General features: G+C 41.8%; 1 protein-coding gene across 1 annotated transcript; it reads left to right on the top strand.

The window, feature by feature from the left end:
* Nucleotides 1–1,552: 1,552 nt before the first annotated feature.
* On the top strand, nt 1,553–5,287 carry T265_14804 (hypothetical protein; the record flags this gene model as incomplete). The annotated part of the gene is made up of 2 exons (XM_009175349.1): nt 1,553–1,588; nt 4,986–5,287. 2 exons carry the CDS (start codon nt 1,572–1,574, stop codon nt 5,200–5,202), a joined length of 234 nt encoding a protein of 77 aa, XP_009173613.1.
* Nucleotides 5,288–14,472: the final 9,185 nt, after the last annotated feature.

Below are 14,472 nucleotides of genomic sequence, written 5' to 3'. Positions count from 1 at the left end.
ATTCACTTCATATACGACAGATTTAGACGAGACTGATTTGACTTAGCCACTAACCTTAACTTGAAGCTGAATATATTTTTCCACTATCGTATGATTTTTTATTGACTGAATAACCCGAAAAATGAAGGACAGGGAAGGAAGTATCAGAGTATACGGCGCATTACAGCATAATATCCTCAAATTTTTCTCTCCCACACACAGCAAAGAATGATAATGCCACAGTTGGATCAGTAAACAAATGAACAATCCCACTTTGATGAACCGGATATGAAAATATGACAGGGATCACAGCGATGCAGAACAAGTTAATTGCAGTCAGAGAGTGCAGGTCTGGAGTGCTCATAAAAGTGACAAACTTGACAATATGTACCGGCTAACGACATTCACAAGCCTACATTTGGACGTATTCCTTACTACCAATGTTGGCGGTGACCGGGCGCAAAGAATTCGAGTTCTGTACTCATCACTTCATCCACAGCTGATCTCCTTCCCGATTGGTGAGGCAGTTTGACCAGTCAGCTCGTAATCATGAACTTCACCAGATTGCAGGTGTACAAAGGTGCGCATTTCTATCACGGAAACCGATTAGTAGAATCTACAGTCAAAAGGTAATATATCTACTTAGCAAAAGTGCAGGGGAGTGTCATGCACGGGTGGTGTCAGCGGCAAAATGTTGGAAGATGGCGAAAAAAATCCCCCGGAGAGATGGTACACCTGGGCAGTTTAATATGTTCGTCACGTATCCGTCTTTTACCGTCCCAAAAGTAATTTGCTTACCTAAAAGTTTAAGGGATGTTACGGGATGTTTTTTCAAAGCCTTCGATGTCAAACCACAGCTCAGGGAACTGCACTGAAATAGCCTTAGTCCTGGGATCTCTCAGCTACGTTAATCTTTGGCCGGAGGCTACACAGAACAGGCTGTGCGATTGACTGAACATAACATGAGATGCTGGCTCTTTTCTAGGAAACAGTTTTTCCTTTTTCCTGTTTTGTATAGCCGACCATTTGCTCAATACACTCGTTTTCTGGATGTGGTCATTTGTGCGCACATGAATGATTTTATTCACAAGATGTTCTGCTTCCTGAAAAAGAAGGAAACCAAAATATTCTATTAGAACCTATTTCATGTTGTCGAGTGAGACCATGTACTTGGTGAGCATCTCAGCTTGTTTGCGCGTCTTCCTGGTTCCCATTGTGAGGTCTCCTTGGGACTTTCCAATTTGGCACGATAGGTGTTCGCCGAAATTCAATCTTTGGGGTAATGATAGTTACATTTAATTCCTTTACGCTCATCAGTACTTTTGTTATCTTTTTGTCGTCTTGAAGTCACGTTGTATCGTGCGTTTGGGTCTGATGACGGACCTTAAAGTGCACCTAGTGTTTGTGTTAACAGTAGCATATGAGAAAGACGGCTGTACTTTTCCACTCTGTACATATATATATATATATACACCTAGGTGTTTCGAGGACTTTGTACACTACACACAAAGGTAAGCACTCATCTGGCCTAGCCGTAAACAAGTACCTAATCTTTTTACTCTTTGCCCCATAGGTCTGAACAGCACTCAACGATGGCAGCGAAACTGACGTAAGTGTTCATGACGTTTCAATCCGAAAAGCCGCACGTATCGTATTAATTGTGTACAGCCCTCGTTTTGCTGAATAGTTCTGTTTGCCTAAACCCTTTACACAGTCATGTCATTGCTTTAGATAACTATATAAGCGTAAATCTAACCGAAAGAATTTACTCAACCTTCGACACTTCAGCAAGTTGCGCACCAGGATTTAGGGGTCATAAACTAGCTCACTGTTTTACGTTATCGAATTGTCACAATCATGTATGGTATGCAGTTAGATGTGCCTTTATTTGGCGGTTTGAAATGTTGTATCCATCGGTTTCCAAGAAAAGGTAAACGGACTTTTTTCCTACTTGCAACGCGTTATTGTTAGCCGCATACTAGTTCGCTTATTTGAGAACCGTTTTCATAAAGAATCTGTGTTGATCAAACTTCTGAACCTGTTTCTTATGATCGGGAGCATACTTAAAGTCGTCATCTTTCAGAATGCATCAGTATACGTCGTTCGTTTAAAATATCACCTCACAGGAGAAGGTGCTCAACTTAGCACCCCACAGTAAAGCTGGGGTTTGCCCCTCCTGAGATCAGCCCTTACGCCTAGTAACGTTCCACTGGCGTTGGTTAGTTCCATCCTTCACTGATGGGCAGGAATGTTGATTGGCGGAATATGTCCCGATTCTGCATATTTAGACAGAATTTTCCGCTCATTATCCCACGAGCTATCTGGTTTTCCGGTCTTCAGACTGGAATACACCAGAAGCATTTAGTTTTTACAAATTCGTGTACCGAACAAGTCGCAAAACTACCCATTAGACCTGTTAGCAGGTGTTGGTGAACTGCACGCTGCTTTCTTGCTTGGGTTATACAACAATCAGAGGGCTCTGCTAAAAGTAATAACTCTTTGGCTTTGGGCCTAAAAGTAACGAATTTTCAGTCACTTACATTGTACTCTTGTAGCACTCTTCCCTGTGATATAGAAAGACACCAAATAAAACGAATAGATGAGCACTTTGAACTTTCTCACTACTTCTTGAGGGAACTGAGACTACACTTTGTCACCGTGAATGACGAATAATAAAAAAAGACAATACGTATGAAGTTATCAGTCATTTTCATAAAGGAAACTATTCACAAGTTGGATGAAACCTCTTCGACAGCCCACGACCAGTACCGCCCTTCTTAGGGCTCATCAGGTAGACGCAGTTTCCGAGTTTCGTCAATTTTATGTTCTACTTGAACTCCGTCAGTCATTTGTTTACTTCACTTCAAAAAAGTGCAAAAAACGTTCATCTCTCCCCTTACTCCATTTCTGATACTCGGAACTAAAACATTACAGAAATTTCGGGGCCTGTGCCATTGATTAGTTTATTCCGATTCTAAAAGTGGAACACCATTTTTGTTTAATTTTTGTGAGGTGGACCACCCCTTCTAAGTAGCTCGTTCCGTCGTGTGGCGCAAAAGCTGGCTAGGTGGTTATCTATGGCTTGTGTTCCCTATCTGAAAGGTTCTGCTTTGATAGTCTGAAATGAGCGGCACTGTTCATTAGAATCAGAGGTAATTAAATTCCTACGGCTTTTTAGGACTGCTTGAAACGTACATTGGTTTACGATTTACCTTTGGGTTAACAAGAGACTCAAATGAATGTCTCATTGCTGAAATTTGTCAGCTGAATGTGCGCATAGCTTGAATTACGTTGCACAGAGTGAGATATCGAGCTATGTTATTGAGGTAGAACATGGGGTTCATAGTTCAAAACGAAACACGTGTGTAGCACATATAGTTTTAAAACTGTCATAACTGATATACTCAGCTAGGATTATACAGAATATCTCGTTAGGACCAAATTAAATCGCAAACCATGTATTTCCCTTTCCCAAGTTGCGTACAACGTTTCGACCATTCTGAACAAAAAATTCCCAAAAACTAATAGACTGGTTCATCTTGTTGAATTTTTTGAACGTATGCAGTCAAAGAGTTGTCAGAAATCTTGTATGTATTACGTTAATACGATTCTTTACTACAAGTCACTCTTTTTGATGCCGATGTACATCACAGCATATAGCACCTTCCTGCATTGAGTCGTTTATACGTCACACGTAAAGACTGAATTTGTTCAGTTGCTCACTCCGACGACACCAACTTTTATGCAGGAACAAATATTCCTTATAAGACAGCGTTTCAGCTATAAATATGGCATGTCTGATACACAGGAAACTGAGTAACCAGAATGCCGCAACAAGCATTTTCAGGCCGGAAGGCTTCATTTCTTAAAACACCCATGTTCGGGAGCAGTTGATTTCCATGTGACCAGGAGTATTCTGACGACGCTTCCTGTCAACGTTCACGAAGATATTGTTGAATATTAGTAGTATGTTAGACGTGCCGAGCAACCGAATAGTAAAACGTCCTTGTTGCGGGCTTAAGCCATTTCGCACTGTCACGTACGCTGCATTTCTCATAAAACAAGAAAAATGCGCCAAATTGATAGACTAGTAGTGTCGTTTTTACGCAGAACGAAAACTACAGTGGACTTGGAGCAAACCGAAAGCCCCCTGAGCACACAATACAGGCCTACATCGGCTGATCCGTATTGCTTTTGGGAACTTCACTCTGAGGAACCGAATTCCCTCTGCTATAAGCTTCAGTTAGGATCTGGTTTCAATTCTGCATTTTACCTCACGAAAAGACCTGGTTATCCCAGTTGGATTTCGAGTCAATCAAAGTAATGCTAGAGTAGGACAACGTATCACAAGATCGCCTGGAAAGGCACTGCTATCCACTCTCCAGGATACTGGTCTGTTGTTACAGCCAAACTGACAAACACAACGACTGGTTGATAGCACTGAAGCTGATATTTTAAGCAGTGCTATTGTTACAGCTCTCGTACATATCAAAATATTCTGTCGTGCTACCGTATATCACCGGCATAAAATCCCTTTTAAAATATGCTTGGAATGACAAAAGGCATAGTCATCAGCCACAGAGCCTACTTTTTTCCAGATTGTATTATAGTTTGCGCCTTCTCTTTATCACTCTTTTCGAAATCCTTCCTGGAGGACTGCTTGATCGCGGTGTACTTCAGAGTAGTTTGGCATCCCAACCAAATCTAACTGAAATGCCCGCCAATCTCGCTTTGTGGCCCAAGGTATGATTTTGTCGTATGCAAAAGGAGCTTGCATAGTTTATGCACCATCTAGGCCATGGTGAATTTCTCTAGATGGGGTATAATATTGTACCATCAATATCTTTTCGATCAAGACACCCAACAAATACTTGTTTAAAGTCATAAACGAGATCACCATTTTCTAGAGGTGTACTCAAATCTGATAGCTTATAGTTAGCTTATTTTCTGTCTTTTGTCGCGAGCAAAATACCTCTTAAAACAATTTCGATTATTTTCTCCTGTAGAGACAAAGAAATTGCGGACATATTCAAGGTCATTGACAAGGATGGGAACGGAAAAATAACCAAACGGGAACTGTCAAAATTCTTCAAAAATAACAAGGCGGAATACAGCAGCAAGCAAATCAAAACCTATATCAAAAGCATCGACAAAGATGGTGATGGTAAAATAAATCTGACCGAGTTGACAACAGCATTACGTGGATGCCAGAAGAGCAAATGATTGGCAACCGCCTCGAACGTTTACATACATCTTGTGTTGTCTGTCTGGACGATTTTGTTGATTCCGTAGAAGACTGATATTTCGTAAAACGTGTCTTCACTTCTTGGTGGGAACGAGGGGGACAGTATTCCAGTGGTTCACATGAGAAACGATCTAACGTACGCTCTATGAAAACATTTAACTTCCGCAATACGTCCTTTATCTACGCCGATGATTTGACTACGGTATCCTGGATGAGCGCGTTAGTGCATATAGCTGTTTGCAACTGTGCTGTGATTGTTTGTTCGCTCAAAATAAAGTATTTTAATCAACGAACAGTGCCACATCAAAAACCCCTGGATTACCAGGAAATAGACCGTCGTATTTGCATCTAAGGGCCTCTTCGTTTCCAACGATGATATTTCGTGATCACGGCAAGTATTCAGTGCGCCTGGCATTCAGCAAGGGAGCGATTCGTTTTCGTTCTGAACATGTTCTGATAATGTCGTTTCGAAGAATCTCCAGAAAAGACCGGTTCACATTTTTCCAATGAGTTTTGCCACAAATTGGTTTGGCCACTAGGTGTGTTCGTCTTATCGTACATTGTCAAAGTGAAAACTATCAAACCTCTCACAGTGAAGACCAAAAGAGACACCTTGATCACACTCAACCCGGCTGATCTGTTAAACTGGCCTTTCACGCAGACTTCGCTAATCTCATAAAGCCCTGGGTGTAGCACATATCACCTGCATGTTATCAAATTACGAAAGGGCTTTCAAGCGACTTTGCTGCTTACTGAAACGTATCAACAGTCTAGGCAACTTAACTGTCTTCAGTGTTCACAGAGATGCTGGAAGCAAATGTCCAAACCCGAAAACTTGTCCAATCACAAAACTAGCAAATGAACCATTTTGAGTGTATAGTTCAGGTCCATTCAACAGGAGGAAACTTGTTTGATGTTTCAAATTAATTTTGAACGCGTTTTGCAGCCAAACTGAGTCTGCAACATACCTGTTTGCCATCAGCTTGGGCTACACGAGAACCATGCGGCAAGCTGTTCAATTTTAACAAATTTCGACCGACGTGTATTATGCGCCGTCGTATAATTTTGCTTGTTTTAGCATTGTCACACTCAAGACCACACGTAGGTTTCCGTACAAACGTTTCAAGACCATAGTATGTGAATTTCTCTCACCGTAATAGTTTGGGTATAGAAATTTTGGAAGTAAACCCAGGGTTACAACACTCTGCTTACTTATATCTTGCTTTGGAATTCGTTTGGAAAACAGAACACCAGAATTAATTTTCTGAAAAATACGAGATGTGTTAACCGGAGTCTGTTCTGCGATGCTGTTTGTGACTAATCACTATGGCTTATGAAAAAGGGAGCTGCAAATTCCTTTCTGTACCTGCCAAATGAGCGGATCGGTAAGGTCAGGCAAAAGTAACATTGCCGAGAAGCGGTGGCAGTTTGTCCATTGTATAATTAGGCATGAGGTGTACAGAGATGTCAGACTATCCAACGACTAGGAATCGTATGAATCTTACACCAAAAGCTGTATAAGTGTTGAGCGTTTATTGCTCCTTACAATAAATCAGAACGGCACTTAGTGTCACATGTGTTCAGAAACAAATGAACCAAAATCCACTCGCGAATCCTTGTGAGTTGAATTTCGGTCAACTCTTCTTAAACCTCAGCGAGCTGTCATTTTAGTACAACCAACGCTCAGTACTGAGGAATATGCTTAAGTCCGCCACTCAAAGCATGCTTGCCGGTTGTTTCGTCTGCTTAATTTTTCTTTTTTTGGGAGTCGCCCTCACCACTTTTTTGTCACTCGTTCCCTCTGTACACCGTTTTGTTTGTTCTAGATAGCGCCACATCAGGCCTGTTTGGCCTGCCGAATAGCTATGTCTGACCTTGTTTTTTGTCTTCTCATATGCGTAGATACACGTTTCCCCGACGATCTTTGGTCTACTTTTGAGTCTTTTTTTAAATCAAAAAGCCGCCTCCGATATCCCTTCTACTGGCTGGGATTCAGGCATCCAGTAGTATCTTCCCTCGGAACATGACTTTCAACGAATAAACACCTGGATAGAGTTAGCAAAGTAAATGTTGTCTGGGTACAGACATTGCCTTGCGAATGTAAAAAATAGTAGTGGAAAAGAAGGACAGTCGATTTTTTGCCTTTATTATAAGTTTGGAAGGCATTAGAACGAACGAAACGAGTAAACGCCTCTGTCCTAATCGATCCCCAAATCTGGTCATCAGTATTTTCGTCACTTCTAGAGGATTTTGATGTGGTAAACTATTCGTCGCAGTTATGACAAAGGTAATAGCTGTATGAAATAACTGCCACTGACTTCCACTAATACAGTTAAATACAGGATATTCGCCCGGTTTAATCCTACTGGTCTTTTTTTGGAGTCAGTTTTTGGAGACTTGTAGTCGTCTGTTTGTGTGTTCTGGTTCCATATGTATTGGTTTCGTTACTATCGCACAGTAGACCTCATTTGATATAGTGCTGTTTTGTGAACAAACGGCGCTCTCTGAATCTAAGCGGACACATCAGAATCGGTTGACTTCTAGTTTTCTCAACGCAAGACGCGTGGTTCCGATACTGCAATATTTCAAGCTTGATAGCACCTGGTAAGGGGGAATAAGGTTAATATTCTGGTAGTAAAACTTTCCATTGGCTCCACAATAGCGATCCTACAAAAATAATTTTGTTGGGGGCTTCTGATCATTATATATAGCTCAATTCCGCCTGGACTATTTCCACGTTTATGGTGATTTTTCGCTTTCTGTGATAGCACCTGGTAAGGGGGAATAAGGTTAATATTCTGGTAGTAAAACTTTCCATTGGCTCCACAATAGGGATCCTACAGAAATAATTTTGTTGGGGGCTTCTGATCATTATATATAGCTCAATTCCGCCTGGACTACTTCCAGCTTTATGGTGATTTTTTGCTTCCTGGGATGCTAAAGTCTTCCACTCCACCGACGTTTTTTTCATTTTTCAATTGCTTTCTAAATTAAGACCGCTATCGCCTTGCACCTGTGTTAGGTTGGGTCTATGAAGGCGACGCGGCGATATGACCCTTGGTCTGGCCGGAATTCATTCCCTCTCTTGATTAACAATTTTTCGTCCGACAAAGTTTTTAGATTTTGCCTTTATTCTTCTTTTCCTGAAAATCGTTAAACTACTTTCAGTCGTGATATAGACAACAAGGTAGGTTGTTAAAAAAATTAGCACACAGCCGACTATCGGTTTTGTCTATTGAGGAGCGTCCCTCAGAATTCGACCAATAGTTCCACACAAAACAACTTAGGTAAATAGTTTTTAATGAATATTTCGTCCCGCAGATGTAGTCACTGGGTACAGTTAAGCCTGTATATCTGCTTCATTCCAACTAGGAATCCTGACTAGTGCGCATCTCCGGGTAGTAATCAAAGGCTCCACCATTCGACAACGAGCGCCTGATCATCTGTGCGCTCATGATAGAGCGCCAATACCCCTTCAAGGCTCCACCATTCGACAACGAGCGCCTGGCGCTCATGACAGAGCGCCAATCCCCCTTGACTAACGGAATTCACTTTATTTGGTCACGTGACGACCAGTAATGTCTGCTCAGATGTATGAATTCTCCATATTTCTGATTTGAATAACTTATCAAAGGAATTTCAAGGCAGCTGTTGTGCTGCATATTGTGCGGAAAGACATCAACATGCTACAACATAAAATGCCTATTCCAGTTCCAACACTTTTAACACCCATCTTAGCTCGAACGGGGTCGTCTTATATTTATTTTTAGGGCACTGTATTTGACAGAGGGACCAATTTCCATTTACCTACATCCGACGCTAACCCGTTTTTCGTATGGAAACGTTCAGCATGCGTTTGATGAAGCCTTTATTCTTTCGATCCACGGTTTTCGTTCTGGCCCATCGCTCCATACAGCTCCTGCATTGCCTACAAAGCTCGGTCGTATCGTTTTTTTAGGGCTGAAAAAAGGTTTTTATCTTACCGATTCATTTCTTCAAAATGACTTGCAAATGCACTTGACAGTCTGGTGTACTTCCTCCTACTTCTGTCACCAACTAATTTATCTCAACCAGAGTCGTTTATTCTCCTTGAATGCCATTAGACGACTTTCGACCCTTGGGGTTTTATTTCTGCGAAAGCCTCTGTGTTCCCAACAGATTGCTACTTAGGCAGGATATATTGTGTAACATGTAGATGGTTGAGAAAGATGTGGAATGTTTGTTCACATTGTTCTCTTGTAACCAGTCAAGTTTGCAGGTGGAAAAATTTGGCCTTGAAATTATCCCTTAAAACCCGGACAGTTCGCTAGATCACAACATAAAACAAATGAAAGGAGCAACTGAAACAGATACCTTTTCTAAATCTCGAAAATATGCAGAAAGAGTAGCATGAACCTCAACATTTTGAAACGTCAAATAGTCGACACTGGTGGGAACCTATTTTTTCTGATCACCGCGTGATTCTGGGTCGCACTTATACTAACTTGTATCATGTGACCGCACTATTTTTTATCGCACCAGGACGCTGATTTACATCCCTCTGAGATACATCTTCGTGAGAGAAATCTTAGTTGAGAATACTTTGGAACACAACACGTAGTATGCCTATAGTGATGCCGAACACCGCAGTCTTATTTTAATCTAATTAACTACGGTGGCCTGATCTCGTCTGTTTCCAGCCAACCTCACGCAACTCTGTAAGCACTGAAATCACTGCAACCAGATTGTATGCCTTTCTTCAATAGAAGTCGTTTCAGAAACTCTTCATCCTTTTGTAGTTGATGAGTGGTTGGAATTTTTCTCGCTCTGTGGAATAGGGTCTTGACAGAGTTGCATTCGGGCGTCACCGGTGTAAGAATAAAGCAAAGAATGCACTATTGGTTGTTGATCAAATGGCTGATGATATGTCTGCCGAGCCTGGCAATTGACTTGCAAACATTTCGTCACCATACGAGGAGGCATCATCAGTGCGCACATCATCAACTACGCACTGATGATGTCTCCCCATATGGTGACGAAACGTTTGCAAGTCAATTGCCAAGCTCAGCGCACAGATCAACAGTCACCTGACCAACAATAAATAAACTAGCCCGAGCTACCAATATTTCGAATGAATGCACTGACCTACCCAGAGTATTTGACGGAATTATCGAAGTGTTTGCTGAACTTCTCTCAGTTATAAAATCAAGGGAAGCTCGCTTGCTGTCTGACACCCTCTCGCGAGGCAAAGACAAACTTTGGTAAACATTACTAACAGGATGAAAGATGAAACCCTATTCTCCCCTCGGCCTTGATGGACGGAGGGCCTTCGCTGTGAAGATGCTTGTAAGGAAAAACCAACTGAACAGCTACAGACTAATGGACAGGGGAGCAAAACTCTCATATTCATCTCGTTTATAAAAAACTGAATATCCGTCTTCTTCTTGAACGCGTCTTCCCAAACTTTTATGGATATTCATTGGCTATTGTTCAAATCAAAGTAAATGCTACAAGGCGACTCCACAAATTCCGTAACAGATCTAACTTTTCAAGATACGCTAGGCGGACTTACAAGAAAACATACTACTCGCATGCCTCATCAGTAGTATCCATCGTTACGCTGGCATTATTAAACGAATCGACCGACATGTAGTGAACCATGCAGAATCAAATAGATGGAACCACATAGTTTGATGCTCGCATTAATAAAAGATGATTCCTTCCCTATCACAGTTAAGTATAGTTTAGAAGTGCAGGGTCTAAAAAATTTTTTTCTACTGATGCGGGCGATGGAAAACTGCGGGAATTCTCGTCGACGTTTGAATCCTAATTCCAAGATTTTCTCCAGTATTTTCCATTTGTGTAAGACCTAAGCATGCTTCAAGAAACAGGCAATGCTTTTTGAGATCTAACCTTTTTGAATTACCAAAATTTTTTCATCATCAAAACGTTGGTTATGTTTTTCTTGGTGGATCTATCATCCGAAAATATAACTAAGGAGTAGTATCCAATAGTCATTTTTGTGCTCGCCTATCACTGCCTAGTTTGCCGGATGAAGTAGATATGTGCCAAAAAATGCCTACCTACGACCTTTATCATGCAACTGGTTTCACCCAGATACCAGATAGAAGTCTGAAGACAGCATGCATAATTAGCATCATTTCCTGTAAGTTTTTCCCACATATTTCCTGTTTTAACGGACTTGTTTAACCCAGGTGACTTTGGATAAACATCCTTTCAGTGGGCTTTATTTCCTCATGTGAAACTAAAAGGTAGAAAGGCACAGAACACACGTGGTCTTAATGTAACTCTATCCCAGTATCAACACGCCGTATTTGATGATTCTCCAAAAAAAAACGTACAAAGCCATGCTGCTACACGGAGTGTACTGGATGTCAATGGCAACCTCAAAAAGGCGCCTTTGAGTTGAACAAGTTTTTACATAGATCTCTTAGGGCAAATACGGGACTAACTAGAATATCCGCGTTTGAACGTATTGGTCAGCTGGCCGCAAAATCAGTAAGCACGATCATGCGAAAGATGTTGCCCCTGACTACATCGTCATAATCGACAATATATCATCAGTGTTGAACAATGAGAGTTCAGTGTGTAGGCAAGGGCGGTTTTTTGTCCTGCTTGTTTCAAATTGCATTCAGATAGACTGGGCGTCGGGGTTTGAAGACTGATTTAGAGATGTGCAAGGATGCCAGCTACGAATTACGGCAGATCCAGCTGTCCTTTAATGGGCCTAGGAGGTAGAGTAAGGGGGAAGAGGGAGAAAATTATGTGAACGAAAAAGAGAAAAAGCGTCATTGGTAGCCCGTTTACCTTCACCCGCCCTTCGTATGCGGCAAAAACGGCGATTAGACTGACATCAACACGAGAGGCCGATATCTTGGGGAAGTATTTTCGCTTGCAGACATCATAGTAGTGCTTGTGTTGGGGTACTGCCATGCAACTCAGATTTTGACAGAAAGGCCGTTTTGCTCACCAGCCAAAACCTGAACTCAAAGCAACGGGCCTTGGGGAGATTGCCTGTGTATACCATCTTTTGCCATACATGCTCCAACCCACAATCTGGATGATATGGTTGGAAGCTCTTATCGTATACTAATGTGATATGAGAGACTCTGCAAGTGTCGATGGACACCCTCACTGGATCCGAACGGGTTACGGAGGCACGCAAATCGTCACACTACTGGAAGGTTCAGTATTTTCGTGACAGCAATACTTTATTACGAGCCGCTGTCAATCAGGAAAACACAAATAAAAGTGAGTTTCCCTCTGGGTAGATTAGACTTGCCGAAGCACATACAGTACCTAATTTGATGAGTCTCAGTGTCTGTGATTTAAAGGTACCTTCGCTGCACAACAAAAAAAACAATGAAAAAAGCAACTGAAATAGTTGCCGATTTGTACGGCTTTTTCTAAATCTTTCAAGTATGGACTTAGAAAACATGCCTGGGGATTAGACCAACCTGCCTTTCTCAGGGGAATGGACAACCTTGGTTGTAATACATACCAAAAATATTGATTCGGATGTCTGTACGAATGTACAGCCCGTCTTCATGTGCATACGTTTAGTTGACGGTCTGTGATCGCTGTTAGTTAGTTATTCCTTCAAAAGGTAAGCAGCACATGGAACTCGCAAGCCCAAAGCGAATATGGTCCGCTTATCAGAAATTTTTCCCATGATTTACTACCTCCGCTTTTTGGGGTCAGATATCTGCCAGATGATTTACACTGTTGGGTAAGGAAGAATACCCTGGATGCCCTATTTAACGATCAACATGAACCAACCGGTCACAGGCTATTAGAAACGAAAGTGAAAATCGCCCTTGCACAACGTATTTGATGAGTGGACATTCTCAAGCTTTTATGGACGTCTTTCTAGTATTAAACAACGGTGAATAATTACTGCAAGATATTTCCCTAATTTCCGTACGAACCTTCCGTCATATGTAGGGAAGGTGCACGTGACCAGATACTACTCACATGCTTAATCAATAGTATACACCAATACATGTGTAGCTAAACGCATAGGTATATAACGGATGTCCGACAATGAGGTTCATTGTGATGCGTGACGACTTGAGTCACGTGTTCCGATTTCATAGGCTGGAATGAGATGCGTAGAAATTTGCTCTGCTGTATATGACAATGCACAAGCAGTAGTATTATATCAGAACACACCCTGTTAACAGAAGCACATTCTGCAACTCACCAGCACAATATAGGCTAACCTAAATATCGACATTGCTCGTCGTATGATACTGAGAACAACAACAAGGTATTACAACTTTACTTTCGACTGTGACTGCCCAACAGATCCATATACCTATTAACGGATGACCGAAAAACTGACGTAAGTCTTCTGAATTTGCGTGTTGGAACAATTTTTGGGGCGAAAACTGGGAATTTTTTACTGAATTTGTGCACGAAGCTGCAACAAACCTGCATACGTAGTCCGTACAACACTGGTGGATGCAAACATTCTCTGAGATCAGATTAAGGAGGCTCGCGCGATTTCGAAGCACGGGTTTCTCAGCTAGATATCCATTCACATTTCGTGGCGAGCACGCTACTATTCGCCCTATCAGAATGGCCAGTCTTTAACAGGCTAGAATATTAATGGCTGTTCTGGAAGCCTAGAAAGATTCGAAACTGCACTAGATCCAGAAATTCGCAGACGAAACGCTATAAATTTACACTCACCGTTCACGTGTGAACAGCCCACCTCCTAAAAGATGCTTCGGTGATGAGCTCTAACGATAAAAGAAACTCGAGTCTACTGCATATTCCCTTTCTGGGACAGAAGAACCGTTTCAACGGGGCGGATACAAAGGCCTGAATCGTCTACGCGATATTTCGTCATAATTCCGGGAGCGACTGACATTCAAAAAGGATGAACAATTTGGATTCTGTTCATGATTGAACAGTCACAACTGATACGTGGGGGTACGCGTGAATCTTAGCCATAGAAGTTGCCGATTACCCTAAAACCATCTAGTCTTCTAGGATAGAGGCGCACCGATTCTTTCTACCAATGACTCTGAGCTGACCTTCTTAATCGCTGCCAGTTTGCTATGCAGGCGATATCTCTAAGGGGACCATCTGAGACGGTGCCACTTTTCGAGAATTCACAACCGGTTTTTTCCGTGGACCTCGTTATCAACCCTGTCTCTTGAAAGTCAGTGTGAAGGGATTTACTGAGACATAGAAAAAAGGTTGTAGCCACTCCAGGTCCCGCTTCGCATTCTGGACTCATT

This window comes from Opisthorchis viverrini (assembly GCF_000715545.1).
Source record: "Opisthorchis viverrini unplaced genomic scaffold opera_v5_273, whole genome shotgun sequence".
In the NCBI taxonomy this organism is placed as follows: domain Eukaryota; kingdom Metazoa; phylum Platyhelminthes; class Trematoda; order Opisthorchiida; family Opisthorchiidae; genus Opisthorchis; species Opisthorchis viverrini.
The sequence above is the reverse complement of the archived record's forward strand: the minus strand, read 5'-3'. Positions and strand labels throughout refer to the sequence as shown.